Source organism: Takifugu flavidus, chromosome 8, assembly GCF_003711565.1.
Source record: "Takifugu flavidus isolate HTHZ2018 chromosome 8, ASM371156v2, whole genome shotgun sequence".
Taxonomy (NCBI): Eukaryota; Metazoa; Chordata; class Actinopteri; order Tetraodontiformes; family Tetraodontidae; genus Takifugu; species Takifugu flavidus.
This window is the reverse complement of record NC_079527.1, coordinates 12,890,779-12,908,823: the sequence shown is the minus strand read 5'-3', so window position 1 is coordinate 12,908,823 and position 18,045 is coordinate 12,890,779. Positions and strand designations below refer to the sequence as shown.

The following is an 18,045-nucleotide window of genomic DNA, read 5'->3' as shown; positions in this document are numbered from 1 at the left end:
CGTGCACATGGATGGATGGAAACGAAGCTGTGTAAATCATAGCTGCAGCTATGGTTTAGGTCCAGTTAGGTCCAGTTTGAGCCAGTTAGGTCCAGTTTGAGCCAGCTACCTTGTGGCTGTTGGTACGATGAACTCGCACAACTAAAAAATTCATAGACCAAAACAAAAATTTCAGAATAGTCCAAGAGATGAATGTGAACAAAGAACTTCCAGTGACTGTGTTCTGCGAAGAACACAGGGGAACCGGATAAGGTGAGCTTATTCACTTAGCAGGGACTTGATTAATGCGCTAAGTATTCCACAAACCATTAGTCTTCCAGGACATTTATCTTCCATGCTGTGTTTTTACAAAAAAATTCAATTTTCCTTAGATCACTTATGCACGCGGCTATTTTTCACCAGCATCGGCATCTCCAGTATTTTCATAGTTATTTGTTGACTTGCTTTAAAATTAAAAAAAAAAAAAAATCTCTCCTGTTTCTTTCTACATTATAAATAAATAAAACCCCACGGATCCTGCTGGGGATTTATTCCGGTATAGACTATGTGCGGTTCAGGCTGTTTATCGAGAAATCCGTCTGTGTTCCACCGAAACGCCGTTGTTGCCTCTAATCTGAAGGGTACAAATGCAGCAAATTTAGTCTGTTCACATTACAAACACGAGGCCCACAGAAAAAACCACTCAGCTACAGAACCACTGATGGTGTCGAGATCCGATGCCTCCGTTAACCCCGCCGAGCTGATTAGCTACTGTTTAAAGAGCAGGCATGCAGGTCACGTGTCCGCTGAGTCGATAGTAATGGCGTTTAAACAAGAGCCTCACTGTCCGCACAAATCGGCTAGAACAGAGGGAGAAGAGGTCCGACAGCACGGGCTCCTGCAAGTACCCCCCACCCCCGAAACAGAAAAAACTCACTCGGGGTCTCATTTTATGAACAGGCTTTCAAGTTTCAAAGTTCCTGACCTTTATTTAGCAGGTAGTAAAGACGATTAAAGGGTTTAACTGCAGCAATGTTAGCGCCATTACATCTAATTTCTGGTCGTGTGGAATAAGTTTCACACTCCCATAAGGTTTAATTACCTGCCTTATTTAATTAAATAGAATTATGTAAATCTGCCCCGCCCCTCTGCAGCACAATTACCCCTCAAATCCCTTTTTTTCCTGATAATATTCTAAAATGTCTAATAATAAAGTCGTTTTAGCAACTGCTGGTTTCAGAAGAAGAGTACGTCTGGGGTTAATGTCTCCTCATTAACATTTCGCTCGCTTCAACGACGTGACGCCTGCTCGCTGGCCACAGCGGGTTTGGCCGAAGCACTGGATGAAAAGAGATCTGTCGATGTCCACGGCGCCATGGCAACAACCTCCCATTGTGACTGCTTTGAAAGCTGACTTAAATTTACAGGTAAAGTTAATCACCCGTGCAAAAGCAAAGCAAAAGGATTTGATGTAAACTCCTCAAACGATCAGATCGATGCTCTGACGACTCTATTGTTCGCTGGTCTTTATGTTAATGCGTCTGGGCTGGAAGCACCTACTGGGCCCACAGCTGGGCTCAGCGGAATCTTGTGGGGTTTTCTGTCCTTCTGCCTCTACGGCGCCGTAAAGAAACAGGACGTCCAGCTTGTAGATAGTGTTAAATGTTCTCAGCACATTTTGGTGCCGTTGTGCATGTTGACTTTTCATTTACTGTATCAGCAGCATGGCAGGCTTTACACCCGCGTTGTGTTTGTAGATAATGTCTGGATTTATCGAGTTCGGTGCTGTGGTTTATATGCTGTGTGTGCTGTAAAGATGGAGGACCTCTCCCCACTGCTGATTTATTATAGATACAGGTTTCCTCTCAAGAATCTAGGAGGTTATTCTCAGAGATGGAGTCAGAGGTGTTAGCAGTTGGAACCACACATAGGTCAAAACCAATATGCACAAACAAACCTCCTCTTTTTAAAACAGCAAATTGCATAAAATCATCGTTAGTTCTTGGAAACTGTTCGTGCTGGGTCATCTCGGCTCCTCTTTTTTTTTAAAAAAAGAACTGGGAAAGCAGCCAACAGCGAAAGTTGGACATATGTCTGGAATTCTCAGCTTAGAAATTGAAAATTTAGCTTTGACATTTTCATTTAAGGTTCCATCCAAACATGTCAAATTCTTGGAAAATCAATAGCGCCGTGTTCTGGTCCTGCACAGATCCAAACAGTGACATTCAGCCACAGAGGGATGGAGCAAACATCAAGAAATGAGACACGCTGTCACCTCAGATTCAATCGCTGGGTCAATATCAGCTGCACGCGTTAGCACAGGAAACTCCTGGAATCTTAGCTCAATGATTGCAGGTGAGGACCGACAGAGAGGATGATGAACAGAGCAGTTCTGGGAGGATTTATCATGTATTAAAACCATAAAGGAGGCTGAGGAATAAATAATTAGCCTGAAAATGAGAATTGATCCTCTTCCAGAAGCTGGTGATTCCAGTGCATACAAATATTTGGAGAGCACGCGTGATCTGCGCTGCTCGCTCATCTGCAGTTATTAGTATTCAATACTTCAACTTCGTACAACAGCTGGCAAATGGTTTCTTTCCTCGATGACAGTTGCTCCATCCTTGCACTGCTGTCGAAGCAGAAAACTAGAAGCGCTCAGTGGCATCAAAATCGAATAAAGTATGGACAAATTTCTCGAGATTAATGAGACCATCTGGTGGAGGAGCATAAGTATGTGAATATTACTGTGGTAAAGCAATAAACAATCACGAGGCGCTGAGTGTGTTTGAAGCCGCGTGTTCGTCCTCTCGTGTCATCTGATTATTATGGAACACCTCTTTGGTCTTCACTTGGCATCTTCGTAAAATGACTAATCCTAGAAGACATGCTAAGCTAATATCACTGAGCTAATAACTGCTGCCGTCTCTTATCACACAAGAATGCTCAATTCGGTGCCTGTAGGACTGTTTTTGTCTGCCTTATCATTTTTATTCGCTGTGATGTGTTATAATGATCATCATTACTGAGAACAAATATTATCATTCATTACAAACGTTCAGCGGCAGGCGGGAAAATGTGTCGTTGTCGTTTTAACTTCGTATTAAGCCCAAACAACGTCACAATGGAGCAGGCGCCAGCTTGGCCCAAATCTAATGTCCCCATTCCAGCGTGCGTTTGTGGTGAATCCCAGCAGGCTGTGATGAGGAAGCACGTCCCTTTGTGTGACATAGCGGTGACTCACGGGGGCCTCCATGTTGTCTCATGTGCTGGGAGGCTGGATGATGTCCAAGCAGCTTAGCCTGAAGGCAGCCAAACTTTTTCTTTATGTCCCCACTGCAGGGTATACTGAGGATATCGGCTAGCATTGAGCTGATAGGACAATCCATTTAAGATCTTAAGCAACTTTTTCTGCCTACACACCCTTTACTTTGTTTTCTCACTTGTGTTCATTAGTGAAGCACTTAAAGAAGGGAATAAGTCACCGAAATCTTTGTCCATCTCTCTTTTCTGACCAGATGACCCGGTCATTTTGACTAATGAAAAAATGAAATCAAAGAAATGTCCGAGACAGCTGTCACAGCCTTATTGATTCCTGTAGTTTGAGCCACTGAAGGATTCTCTGTTTTATCTTCATTGAGCCATCAGATCTTCACTTTCAAGAGCTTGGATCGGTCAGACAGTGACAGATGGACGCTCGGTGTTGGTTTATCCAGGTGAGGCGGCTATTTGAGCCCTCTTCACAGGAGCCGTCAGCTCTTTCTAGTCAGTATTTTTCTGTATTTATGTTTCTCTCCAAGAATTGCACAGAAATGCTGAAAATGAAACCTCACTTTTAAAAAACTAACAATCCGCCACAATCCCCCCGGTAAATATGCTACTGTTAATTAAATTCCAGAAATTAATTTGAATGGAAATGCAGGAGGCGACGGTTACGCAGTAGCTTTCCTGTCACCGGCCTGGGATTACAGCGCTGGCTCTCATTGCCTGCACAGGGATTTGCCGACAGCAGGAGTGTTAAAAAGACTGGAAAAAAATGCAAAGTCCAAGGCAGCAGGCACTGTAACTGTCCTTAAACCTGCACAGTAAAGACTAGCCAGGACTTGGGAGATGAGGGATTTCTAAGCTCAATGAATGATAATCTAACTGCAGAAAAGCACAACTTGTTAGCATTTCAACTCCTTTTCTCTATATTTGTAAGCTGCAGCTGTGCGGTCCTGATGGTCTTTCAAGTGGCTGCCATCCATCTTCTGTTATTGGTTCCCAGTCACGGTGACACTGAGACACTTCTGTGACGTGGCCTCACAATCGTAGATTTCAGCTTGATGATAACTCGATAATGGAGGACGAGATGTGTGGACGCGAGCGTATTTCCCAGCTCCTGAAGCTCTCCGCGTCTGCTCTCAGTGGGCTGTGGAGGTAATCCAATAAGAGCTCTGTCTCAACACGGTGAAGTGCTGAGGGGGAGTGTGGTGCGGTGCCTCGGGGCCTCTGCCTCTAATGAGGGATGCAAGATGCAAGGTCTCCACTTCCCGCACGGCGGCCGACGGGTGCCCGGTCGAGCCTTTTCTTCAGCCACCAACCCTGCTCTCATTCCACCATCTGTCGGCCCCAAACTCCCATCTCCAGGTAACACCTTTGAGACCGGCTGGGCCTAATTTAGAGCACTACCCGAGGTACCGCTACCCATCCCTGTTCTGCCAAGTTATGATTGAAGTCGGCGCCAGTACCTGAAACCTTTCTGACGACGGCAGCAATAGCTCTCAATCCTCTGTGTAGCTGTTGTCAGTGTGGTCGCAGAGGCACAATCAAAATCCTGCAGCTGTAATTACACTCAATCTGTCTTGAGTATCATAAGCAGCCGATCACTAATTAGCTCCTGTTCTTGTGTGCACAGCTCCTGCTTATACAGCAGTATAAAGACCCAATTGATGAGAGCAGACCGAGCGCAGGAACCAGTGGTGAGAGGATGCAGAGTGGGAGCTTTCAACTCCAATCCCTGGGCATAAATTACGTAACAATGTCGTAAAATATTCATGGCGTACCATCGGGACGCAATCCTGCCTGCTCTGATGCGCTGAGCAAACACTCAGCCTCAACCACATCGAGACTGGGAGAGGAAGCAGAAGTTGAGAGGTAAAGAGGTGAAAAACAATGCAGACAGAAAGCTGTAATGATGGGGATAAACAAACAAATAAACACATAACAATAATAAGAAAGAATAGCTCCTCTGTTGCCAGCCTGGTGAGGAGGCGCTGTCATTTCCGAACTTACATGACGATGGGTGCTCACCTTGTTTAGGTTGTTTGCTTTGATGTAGGCTCTTTTTATGTGGATTAAATAAACATGAGGACTGTGAGAAAAACAAGGAATACAAAAAGACACGCAGCCAACAATACCAAAAACATCACAACTCATTTCTGGCTACAGACAGCGACATATTTCAACATCATTTGTAACAAAGCAACCGCGAGACTATAGAAAGGAGAAAAAGCCATTGTTTTTAAGAGAGGGAGCTTTTCTTTTGTGTGTTTGGAAGCTTAACTTGCAACACTTGACTTGAAATGAAGTCAAATTTGTTTCTTAAACACCGATGCATAAATTTGTGTCTCAAATATCGATGCAGCGGTAAATATTTGCGCACTCGGAGCAAAAATCATTAAACGATCCACGCTTTTCAACTAAGGAGTAAATCCTTCTGCTGAAATGCCATTTCTGAAGATGAAAAACAAGAATTCGGGAAAAAGCATCTGAAACATCATTAGGGCGAGCTGACGAGGAGCAAAAGTCGCAAAAAGACGCACGTAAATCCGTCCATCCGAATTGTAAGTGTCACCTCCTCGGCCCCTCATGTCAGTGTTTACTTCATTCGTGGAATTTATTGCACCATCTGGTTTTCCTACATATTCACCAAGCCAAGGTCAAGTGTGAAATTTCTAGGGGGGGGAGGGTGGTTCAATAGAGCCGCTCAGGTGTGGGAAAAGTAATAAGTGAGAAGGTTTCAGCCTAACTAAACTTCTAAAGTCATTAGAAGACGGAAGAGCTCCTAGCCACTCAGGGGAGTCCTGCTCATGGTTTTTATGTGACTTTAATGATGGAAAAAGGAGCTGGAACCTGCCAGACCTGAGCATGTGAGAGCTCAGCTTTAGCTTTACTTCAGTCAACAGCCTTATGGCAGGAGAAGAGGATCACATTTAATTGTAGGAGAGCAGTCACTAATGGCTCCTCCTGGCTTTATCATTCTCTAATCCATTTGATATTTCTTCAGCGAGGCTACAAGTTGATCTTGTAGTGGCAGATATTGCAAAAAAAGAAATCAATATTTTTGTATGGAAGTCATCATAGTTATGACCCGGTTGTCTATGTTTATTTTGTTTGTTTTGAGCGCATCCAAGCAACCTGACACATCCGATCCAGTTAGAAGCTCTAGTTCTCATAATGGAATCCAGCAGCTGCTGGAACATTCAGCATCTGTGCCAAGCTAGAAATCCATCCATGCAGACAGGATACAAAGCCACTTTTCATCCTCTACACAACTCCCCTTTGCATTGAAACTTTGATAAATGACCCAAATGGGCTCCAGCAGTATGATAAATGGGTCCTTTCACTCAAATGAACTGTCAGAACCAGAATTTCTTTCTAAAGCACCATTCTTCTAAACCCCGTCCTTACTAAACATCGGGGTGATTAAACTGATTAAACACAACATCATGGAGCGAATGCAAAGATGGTGGATAGAGTTGCGATGACGAGACGAGAGGGAATATTTCATCAACTTGTTTACATTATTAAATTTGTTTGCACGATGATTAAATCCTGAAGAGAAAATTACAGATGCGAGGGCACAAATTAGTCACAAGTCACAAGCAGCTGCTTCAGAGCAGTAAAGTGAAATGTGAGTAGTTGCGTTCTTTGGTGCAAATACAGTATTATCTTGTGACCCCCTTGCAGTAATTCTATTAAAATAATAACGTTAAACCTGGAATTATTATTTTTTTGCACCTGGAGCAACATCTGTGGACCGTATAAATCCCATTTCCACGGCTTCATCTTTTCTCTTGTAGTGAGATTTGTGGGAAAAATTTCCGCATGTCGAGCGTAAACAGAAGATAAGTTGATTAAATGCTGTAAGCCCCCAAGAAAATTTTAAATACTACAAAAATAAATCTGCAATTCTTTTTTTTCTCTCGTTTTATTTTGCCTCCAGTGTGGTGACGTGTTTTCTTTTTCCTCTCTGAAATGAAAAGGCGACGCAAGAAGCAAGTTTCAGAGGGGGAAAAGAAAACTAAAGCACGGCCGGGCGTTGTTGTGTCTGTTATTTACAGGGTTTTGAGCTCGGCGACACTGTCAGTGTTTCAGACGGGGTTAATGAAGCGTGCAGCCATCAGATTTTAGCTGCATGAGCAGATTCATTTAGTCGATGCAAGGTGATCCAGTAAGTGCAGAGAAAAGATGCGACTGCGGTCGTGTCTTAATGTCGTGCATTAAGGCCAGACTCCTGGTGCCTTTTTGTGCATCGCGCTGTTATTTCAAACCCTCCAGGAACTCGTGTTTGTCACAGCTTCAACAATTATGGCGAAATGAACAGAGCCAGTCAGAGAGAGTAGAGCACTGAGCAAAGAGTGAGCTGCAGAAATAATGAAGAAGTCAGAGGAGGCCACAGAAAACCAGCACAGAAGCCTTTCTTAGGACTAGTTGGAAGCAGCAAATACACGAACTTGTCTGGTTGTTGTTCCTTTTTTAAGTCTTCTCCAGTAGAGGCCTCTTCCAACAGTCCCTGCTTCCACAGTTCCCCTCAACCTACATGTGCACACCCACATCTGCCCACTTTTATCATTTCAAGGCTGAGATTTCTCACAGCTGTCAAGGAAACGGAGGCATTATCGGACATCTTTCCCAGCAAGACTGACAGACGCCTCTTTGTGCGAAATCCGTGCTCCTCATCCTGTGTGTGAACATACGAGAGGCCAATATTCTGCCCCAAATCTCCACGACCGGTGGTGCGCTAGCCGCGCATGTTAATGCCATCACAGCATAAACAGGAAAAAAATCAAATCCTTTCCCATGGTGGTAATTTATCATAGTTTATGTCCCAGCAGTCAGACTAAAACAATTGTTTTTGATGAAACTCTGAATGGTAAATGAAGCTGGAGCCCTGTGCTGGTCCACCTTCGTCATTGCCAACCCAGCTGCTTCTTGCTGATCTCTGGTTGTTAATGAAAATTCACAGCATGTGCGTCTGCTATCACACTTTAACCACTCATTCCTCTTCATTCTGTGGTTTCCTGCAGCTGTCTTTATCAATACACAGGAGTCCAAACTTGTGCATAGTGCATGTTTTGAGAATGAATATTACTGGAAGATGACTAAGCGACTTGGCTGTAATCAGAATTGCTTGGGGCTGTATCAAAGGAGCAATGGAAATGAGAGGTTCTCTGTCAAAGTTACAAGGTGCTGCAGAGTTGTTTTATACTCGCCGTCTTCATAATTCAGCGCGAGCTTGCTCACACCTGTGGCAAAATTAGAAAGAGGCTGTTGCGTGAGTGCGGTGATGTCACGGTTCTGCAGGTAAAGGTCGCAGGATGGAGCGGCTTAGGTCTCTCCCTCCTGAGGCTCATCTGAATGAACAATAGGAGCCTTGTTGCTACCCCAGCAACCTGCTGTTGCAACATCACCCACAGAGTTTATGCATGCTGCATAGATAAAAAGGCCTTGTTTCACATGAACAGGGAACAAAGAACCTTCTCGACAGGCTTATGGAATCTTTGCATGTGTTATCAAATGCACTGTTATTGTATAGTAGTTACGCGCCGCTCCTGCGGAGGTGGACGGTCATAATGTCCTTCACAGCTTCTCTTTTGTTGCACAGCAACAGCCAGATTGTTAAAAGTGGTGTGACTGGTCTCTTGCAGATTTAGTGGACTGGGACCAGATAAGATGGCTGGAAATATGGTGCCAGCCTTGTGTCAGGTAATTCATCCAGTGAATCAGCACCGATTTCATTTCACAGCTGGTGATTCATGACTTCAAAAGGCCGTGAATCAGAGTGTACAGTAAGCACATATTGCACTCCTTAGTTTGGAGCCACCAGCGGTTGGTTTGTCCCATGAACCGGTTGCTACGAGCCCGGCTGATGACCAGCAGAGAAATTATTTGCTTGGTCACATGACGACAACCTGTTTTGACACTGGCCTTGCTGGGTTTGCTTTGGCATCGCTGAGCAGGTGCCGTGTTCTCCGACTCTCAGCAGATTATCTTTGCATCTGTCGAGACTCTGCAGCGGCTTATTTCAGCCTGTGCGCCGTAGCAGCGCCTTGAACTCGGGGTGTCATGCTTGGCTTCCCAGAAATAATTAGAGGAAGGCGACGCCAAGTACTTTTTCAAATTAGTGTCATTAATAGAGAAGAACTATGGTTTGATGATCATTGCCTAGTTTTCTGGACAGTGAGAGACAAATGTGAGGTAATGATTATGATTTAAACTTTCATATGGGGGATGTAAAGGTCAAGAGAAAAGAAATAAGAGCAGGGATTGTGTGCTGCCAATGTCTGTTTTATTAAAATGACCTTTGTGAAGTGTGATGATGTTGACATGAAGTAAACGTTGCCTTGATTATAATCCGAGCACCTGTAATTCTTATCCAAAGTTTAGTTTGGCAGAGGGAACAAACATGATCCATCATCTAGCATTTTCAGTGTTTGCTATTTGTGACACTGACGTGTCCTGGTTAATAGTTTACCCTCTCCCAGTGTGGGCGCTCTCTCCTCTGCACCTGGGAGGAAAAGGTAGTTCGAGGGAAAAGTGAAAGTTGTTTAAAAGTACTGACCTTGAAGAGACGCAGAATGTTGGCTACCATGATTGACACGGAGCTGGCAGAGGCGCCAATCACTCCCACCACTCTTTCCGGCTTAGTGATGATGGGCGGCCCTCCGCTGAGACACTTGACATCGGTTGAGTCTTTCTCAATCAAAGCTTGAACAAATGTGAGTGACTGTTCCAGAGCATGGGTGTCCCGCGAGCAGGTGTCCAGGATACGTGCCCCGAGGGTGATATTAGGCAGCAGCTCATTGTCATTGTTGATACGATCCAGGGCAAATAACATGGCCTCCAGCCTGTGGATCCCTTTCTCCTTCTTCAGCTCGCCACAGGCTTTGCCGTCATTTCCCCTGGCGTGGACTGGAAACAGGCCACCCAGAGATATGTCCCCATCAATGCGTATTGAATTGAGGTGCGTGTGGCCGGGCATTTTGGGTTTGGCTGCCAAGGCGATCAAGAAAGAACAAGCCAGCAGCAGCACCCAGCAGCAGCCACTTTTGTGGCAGCCGAGCCACGCTCTCTCAAAGCCTCTTTGCAGAGTCATAATGAAAGGCTAAATCCGCATCCAAACACAAACTCAAGTCCTTTGAAAATGAAAGAGATGTGCACACATATACATGCACGCACACACACGTAAATGTCCTGAAGGTAGGCTGCCGTGTGCTTTCAGAGCACAGTCATCTTCAGAAGCTTCTTCTGGTGGTTTTGACAAACACAGCAATACTAATTATGCAGTGTTTTTTGACTCTTATGTGTCTCTTAGTGTTCTTTTCTCTTTGTGTTTCACTCCTTTCCTGCACTGGAGCCCTGAGAGTAGCTGCTATAACTAAAGACAATAGGGGGAGCTGAGATGAAGAGACCACAGAAGGAACTTTCAGGCATCAACAGTGAAGGGGTAGCTCGGTTTTTTCTTCTCCAAAACTCGCTTGGGGTGCATTGACTTATTCACTGGGTTCCTTAAGTAGCTCGGGAAGTCACAGTAGGACCCAACTGGATGCCACTGCAGGTCACTGTAGGAAAAAAAGAAGAAAGTGTCAGTTGCTAAGGAAACAACACTACAATCATTTTCAGGTTAGTCTTTTCAGGAGAAGGAACACAGTATACTTCAATATACTGTTGGGACATTTAACAGAGACCAAAATCTACATTTTGGGACCACACCATTGTTTTTATGCTATTATCTCCAGCAGAGCTACACTGGGTATAAAACTAATAATAAATCTTTGCAAGTTGTTGGACTATAATTGTGACATCAGCATCACTTACTCTATAAGAGGGCTTAGCATGTTAGCACAATGCTAACGTTACAGGCATCACCCACTCAGGTAGGCCCTCACACACGTTGTGCAGATGAGCTGACATTTTTTTATCCTCTTGTAACATTGATGGTATTGTAGCTCAGCTGTACTAACTATAAGCCATTAAAAATGATACTCCCCCGCACGGTTGTATTTTCTGCACCGCAAAGGTTCGCAAACTACTTTCTAAATAATAGAATTCAGCAGAAATAATTGCTGGGCCCAGTTCAGTGTGCTTTGTGTTGCAGCCGTGGCTCAACTCTACTTTCAGGGCCCTGCAATGAATTATTTCGATGTGCCTTGAGCATAAGTGAGCTGCTGCTGCCTGGCACTATTCCATAGATTTCATAACCTCGCACAGCTCACAAAGCCTCTCTGGACTGCCAAAAGGTCAGGGAATTTAGGGCAGAATTAGCAGCGATAATCAAAGCATTTAAACACATATGTTCTTTTAAAGAAACCAACATATGTCCACTTGTAATCCCTCACTACCTGCCAGTGTATCAGCACCCCCCCCCCCCCCCCTCCTCCTTCTCTACCTCTCTCTCTCTCTGCAACATTCCCATTATAATTCTGTTGAATTTAAAAGCATTTGCCAAAATGCATGAATTGAAGTCTGGACTCGTCTGAATCTCTGTTTAAACCTCCAAATCAGAATAATTAGGAATGACCCGCTGTAACAGTACACGCTGGCCGATCTCGTGCTTCCTCTCCCGTCCTGCTGGGAACCGAAGGGAGATATTTATATCATCCTGCACGGATCATCCTCATAAAACACAGCATCAATAATGGATGAAGGTTGTTGCTGCATAACATCTTATTCTAGGGGAAAGCCTTAAAATGAAAGGGGGGCTACACAGGCTGGGTTAGGTAAATAATTAAATGAAAGGTATTGCAGAGGAAGAATTTTTGCACACACCTTTGATAATGGAACAGCGCCTCCTTTCCTCCCAACACGTATTAACACATGAGGAGACAACTGCGAGATGCCGTGTGGATTATTATCCTCTCTTTATTTATATCATATTTGATTTGCAGCCATGTTTAAATCATCCCCTCTGGACCTTTACTTATGTAGGAGGGTTTTACTGAACTAAAAATAGAAAAGATGGTCTGTCAAAGAATTACTGTGGGAATTGTCTTTAGCTTGTTCTGAGCCTCTCCCTCACGATGAGGTGTTTGATTGATGCCTTTGTACCCTCTTTTCCTTTTAGTCAGGTGCTTTTTTTACCCATAATGCAACTTCTAATGAAAGTCTGGAGATTGTTTGGCTTTGCGGCACCAGACAAGAGAGGATATAGCGACTGGAATCCGATCGTGTTGTAACCTCCTGTCCTGCTTGGACAGCTGTTGAAATACAAAAGGTGCAAGGAAACAGGTGCACGGAGCATTCCATTGTTGCCCTGAAAACTGATTTTCATCAGAGCAGAATTTTGTGGGTGCTGACAATAATGTATATTCATGTGTGTCTGAAATGGAAGAAGAAAGGCTGCAGACAGCGAGCGTGCTTCCCATCTCAAACGGGCTTATCTTTCATCAGGGACGTCAGTTACCGAGCCACAGTCAGGATAATTATAGTGCACCATCTTGAGTGCTGGACAATACTCTGGCAATTAATTCAGGTCTGGAGAATAAGACCTGACATCTCTGAGATGAAGTCCTCGCTGCCTCTCCAGCTCTTTTTAGAAGGGAAGGACAGCGGTGCTCCTTCACTGTCATCGCAGTGTGAAACCCCACATGCACACTGGCAGCTAGAGCAGATGCTAGTCACAAGGCCCAGATGGGCAAAGCAGATAAACATCAGCGGTCTGCGGAGAAGGAGCGTTCGGGGAGTGTGAAGAATCCACACAGCGGAGAGGCGCTCCAGCTTCCTCTGCTCCCTCCTGCTCCCTCCAACCGCAGTGCTTCGCTCACATGCAATTGCACATGGAGAGAAAGCAGCACATTTTGTTGGAGTTGATGTGGATAATTTATGGCACAGAAGTACCGATCAAGTGTTAAAAAAAAGCAATTAAAGTCAGTTTAAACGGCCGGACAAACCAATTAGCTCTTGGACTCGCTCATCGGGGGTTCACTTGTGTGCGGATACTTTTGAGGATAACTGAAGGTAAACACAGAGAAGCCCGGCACATTTAGGTATTTTCTTCTCTCCTCTGTCCACTACTACATAAATTATTAAATGTTGCTCATCAAATTTAAAAAAATTTTAAACAGCGTGTTTAATGGTTTTCAGAGTCATTAGATTAGACAGTCTACGAGACGGTAACATGCAAGGCCGAGAGAACTGGTAAAATTTGGTGCTACGTGTGTAAAACCCTCTTTTTAGCTGTACGGTGTCACGTTTGGATGTTTGATTCTACTGGAACTAGAAGAATTGTAGCCCGATACATAGATTTTATATCCTGTCGTCTCTGCAAAGCCTCCCAATGACATGCATGCTGTTAATAGGTCTGTCAGAGTGTAACTGGGACCATCTGACAGTGACGTACTAATCCGACAGGGAGCTGCTGTTTTGGCCGTCATGCTTCAGTGGAGGAGATACTTAAACCCCAAAGATAGCATGATCACAGTGGAGACGAGCGATAAAGATCTCAGCACAGAGCGTTACACTGTCGAAACCTCTGCTAGAACACACACCAATTCCTCCCCAATTCCTCTCAAATACACTCACATGGAGTGAGTTTATGTTACACCCGGTCTAGGGGCTCTGGATGCAACACAAGGAAGGACCCAGCTTCCCCAAGTTCCAAGTAGACAAAAATAAAGGTTAACAAAAGTGTTTATTTTAAAATAAAGAATCAAAAATCCAAACTGGGAATGTTTCTGCCAATAAAAATGATATCTTCGGAGTGAACTAAGGCCAAACAGGAGGGGCCTACCTGAAAAAAACAGGCGACATCTAACCTGACAAGTGAAAAACAAATGTCCACCAGTTACTTCAAAAACAGGAGAATAGGATGCAACAAAAATGGCTGTTCGCTCCTCTTCCTTCTACACCGTCGTCACATTTCAAAGAAACACATGGAGGGCCAGTTTGAGGAAGGTGTGGAGCTCAAAGGCAGCAGCCATCTTTGGAGTTTAAATGAAGCCCCCCTGGACGATCCCCCGATCTAAAGGGAACTGAATTACCACCAGCACACACCTACTTACATGCACAGGTAGGAAAAGAGAGCACACGCTCCCACAAGACACATAAATTCGATGACAGTGGTAACAACGCAGCTCTGGTTCCCTTCTGTGACCCTCATGGCAAACAAATGCACTAAAATCCACCTGTATAAGGAGGAATGAATGATGTCTCATTCTGGAGAGTCAGCAGCCACTGGGGAGGTGTCACACTTAAAGTCAGAGCCTGTTGACAAAGTTTGGCTGGTGGGAGGAAGAATTCTGAAAGCAGGAGCGCTACTATTTAAGAGAAACGCCGTCGATGTAGGTTGGAGAAGATTACGGAACAATGATCTCTGATGTCACGTTCTACAGCTGTGTAAAGTCATCCTCTAAAACCAGACTGCTTTTTTAGTCACGGTCCTTGTGTTAAACATGGTTGAGGAAGTGATATCTTACTACCATTGTACATGTACAGTTTCATATTTTAGCATTCAAACACTGAAACTAAATGCATCTTAAATTCATGTATGGGGGTGTTATAAACTAGTGCTGTCCAAGTCTTCTTCAAACCGTAGATTCATAGTTGATGGGGAAGATGGAACAATAATGTGTACGTCGGCCCCACTCGCACTTACTCATTAACTCATTCTTTAAGCAAAATGCAGATTGCATTAACAAATATTCGCCCGTCCTGCCCTGGGCTAACTGGGTAGAGGATACGACTGTTGTCCAACAGTAAAAATGTAATTATGATATTAAACATTCACAAGCTACCCTCCCTATGGCGTAGCAATGGGACTGCATATTTCCTCTTAAACATCCCCAGATAGTTTTTTAAATTAACGAATTTATCAACTGCAGACCCCTGTATATGGAAATAACGTATATATGAGTGTACATATGGATGATATCATAAGGGTTCATTTACTGTTTTAATGCAGTGTAGCATAAGCAGATAATTAACCTCCTAATTACTGTTCTAATATATCCCAAACAACTCCATAAAACAACTGAGGATTTATTAGTAGTAGTAGTAGTAGTATCATCATTATAATCATTATTATTTAACTATTATTACTATTATTTAAAAAAATAACATATCTGTAATGATATGAAGTAAAACATTGTTCATTTTTCTCTCGCTCATGCTTGCTCTAATCAGAGTTTGGCGTCCAGGTGCAACCCGTTGGGCTGCACACCTGCTCCTGAAGCCTCCAGGACTCGGCAGGAGGAGAGTGATGCAGCTCTGCAGTTTCCTCTATCTCTAATTCAGATGTAGTTTTGTCAGCTGTATGAGAGGCGGCGAGGCGCTCACAGAAACTTTGTCCCACTTTACTGGAGCAAAGTCTTCATGTTGTGTTGCTGTGCACACTGTCAATGACCAGAAGCTGCTGACGAGCAGAGCGGAGCCTCGTCGTCAGCGACTGGAGGCCGCTGCCTTTTCATCAGCCTGGTTTCAGAGCCATCGATTTCATCATTGACCAAAGCCATATTTTCAATGAAAAAAGCTATTATTTGTGGGGCGGCATACAGAAACTCAGATTAAATGCTGAATCTTTTTCCTTGTAGTTGCATCAAATGTGACTTTTAATTTCCAGAATTCCGTTCAGCTGCCGTTCTGTGCTCCAGCTCTGCATCCAGAAACTGAAACGCCCTCCTAGTCACGTAATAGCTGGATGGCGGTGGTGAGCACGCTTCAGCGCGTGCAGGGGAGATTCTCTTGGCACACGGGGAGGATGTTCCAAGTGCACCCCCACTCTGCGGGGACAGTAGGGACGCAGAGGCGCATTCGTGAGAAATCCCATATTTTAAATCACACATGTGACTTCTAACTATAGCTGCGGTTTATCAGCACTCCTGGAGACAGAAGTTATGAATACTGCATCCCCCCAGTGCTGCCACCCTGTTAGAGAGGGTTTCAGTGTTGAGGCATGCCTGAATGGACAAAGTGGACCTTTTTAATCCTGGGAACACCACAGTTCACTCCTCCTCTGTCCTCCTCCCGTACTTACGTAGGCTTCCAGGATTATATTTTAGAAGATAAAAGATGGCAGAACAGGAGTTTAGTAGGAAATCTTCCTGTAAACCTAAAATACACCTAATAGCTCCCTCCACCAGCCAAAGCTCCAGATTTTAAAAGAGGTCGGCGAGTTTAAACGAGGGAATTGAGTTGGGAACGTTGGCTGTTTCAGCCGGACCCGTTTTATCGTTGAAAGAGCCAATAAGCAGAAAACGACCTCACTTCTATCACATCTAAACTGAAACGCAACTCTAAAACTAATCACCAAAGATTCATACATATTCTTTTTCAGATCATCTTTTCCTCTCATCCCAACTGTCCCAGTTATGTGTGGATGCCCTCTGAAGATCTGCAGGTGCATTACAAACATCTCACAAAGTAAAGCCCAGTCGTTTGGCGCCAGCTGTGTGTCTCAGCGCCGCCTCTCCTTTGGAGTCCCACTGTCTTCTACAGTCTGTGTGAAGCAGCAGGAGAACAATGGGCACATCTCTGTCACTCGCACCATTCAATAACCCCAAAGAGCTCAAAAAGGATGCGCAGTCGGTGGTCGCGAGACTAAAAGTTGCAGCTCGTGGCTTCATCATCAGCTGTTTTACTAGCGTTCCCACAGCTCGCCGCTGTATGATAATACTGTTGGAATCACCGTAATGTAATATCTGTCATTAACACCCAGGTGCTTTTCCAAACCCCTGTCCCTGCCAACCATAACAGGGACAAATGGAGCGCACGGCAAGCGATTTGAAAGAGTGTTAGAACGGCGCCGCAGTGGGTCCCTAATAGTATGTTTCCGCTCTGACGCACTTAAAAGCACTCAGACCACGACTCCTCTTCATAAAATCTCAGCTGGATTTTTAAAAAAAACGCAAGGATCCTTTGGCATTTTCTTTTTCCTCCATTGTTGTGTGCATGTTTTATATTGCTGTTTGCAGAATACCTGGGCACGGCCTATTATCACATAATTAGCCTTGCTGCGACGGCTGAAAAGGATACGACAAAGGCGGCAATACAATCAGCCTTTTTCTCTGTTCACTGTCATGTGGTTACATTAGAGAAACTTCTTTTTGTTGATACTTTGAACATAATATATAATCAGGCATACTGACTCTTTTCTTACATGCAGAAGTCCATTTCCTTCTTTGAAAATACGTTAAAGGCTGTGAGACAGAATCTATATGTATTGTATATTCCTACCTTAGACCTCCCAGGACAATGGTCCAGCTACCAAGAACACCAGGAGTGTTCCCAGCTGATTTTTCTATTGGAAGTCTTAAATGAAAAGATGGAATCAGGGAGAAAACCACAGGGGGCAGCTTCGGTTTCTCAGAACCCAACCAGTGTCACACACAATCAGCTGCCACATCAACTCGGCCTCAGCATGAAAGAAAGGTACAACTGAGATAAAAAAGGCGAAGTGCATGACAACAGGGAGGAATTTCCAGGCAGTAAGCCAGAGCTGTGGTCGCTACCCTTGGGTTCAAGCCAGCTCTGCCAGCCCCACCCAATACACCCATCAGATATGAGTTTTGGACCCTGACTGAATGGATAACAGGTTCTTAGAATCCCGTAGGTCTCAGTGCACATCGCTTTAGCTTCCGAGCCGCCTACTTCAGACCCCATCATTACACTGATGCCCTCTTTGGGGGTTAGATTTGACTCTGTATCAGAACACCGCGGATCTCATTTGCATAAAAAGCAAAAAAATGCCCCCTGATCACAAGCGTTCCATCAGGATGCACGTCAGTCTGTCCACCTGTGATCCAATCAGCAGGATCCGGAGCGAGGATACGAATCCGCCGCGTCATACTTCAGTCGTTCTCTTGCTGT

General features: G+C 44.4%; 1 protein-coding gene across 1 annotated transcript in view; it reads right to left on the bottom strand.

Annotated features, from left to right (window-relative positions):
- Nucleotides 1-18,045, bottom strand: part of grm4 (glutamate receptor, metabotropic 4) — a 107,502-nt gene that overhangs the window by 61,839 nt on the left and 27,618 nt on the right. Inside the window, exon 2 of the mRNA XM_057041664.1 lies at nucleotides 9,806-10,805. Within this exon, the coding sequence (XP_056897644.1) occupies nucleotides 9,806-10,339 (534 nt within the window). The 5' untranslated portion in view covers nucleotides 10,340-10,805. The remainder of the gene's footprint in view (nucleotides 1-9,805; nucleotides 10,806-18,045) is intronic.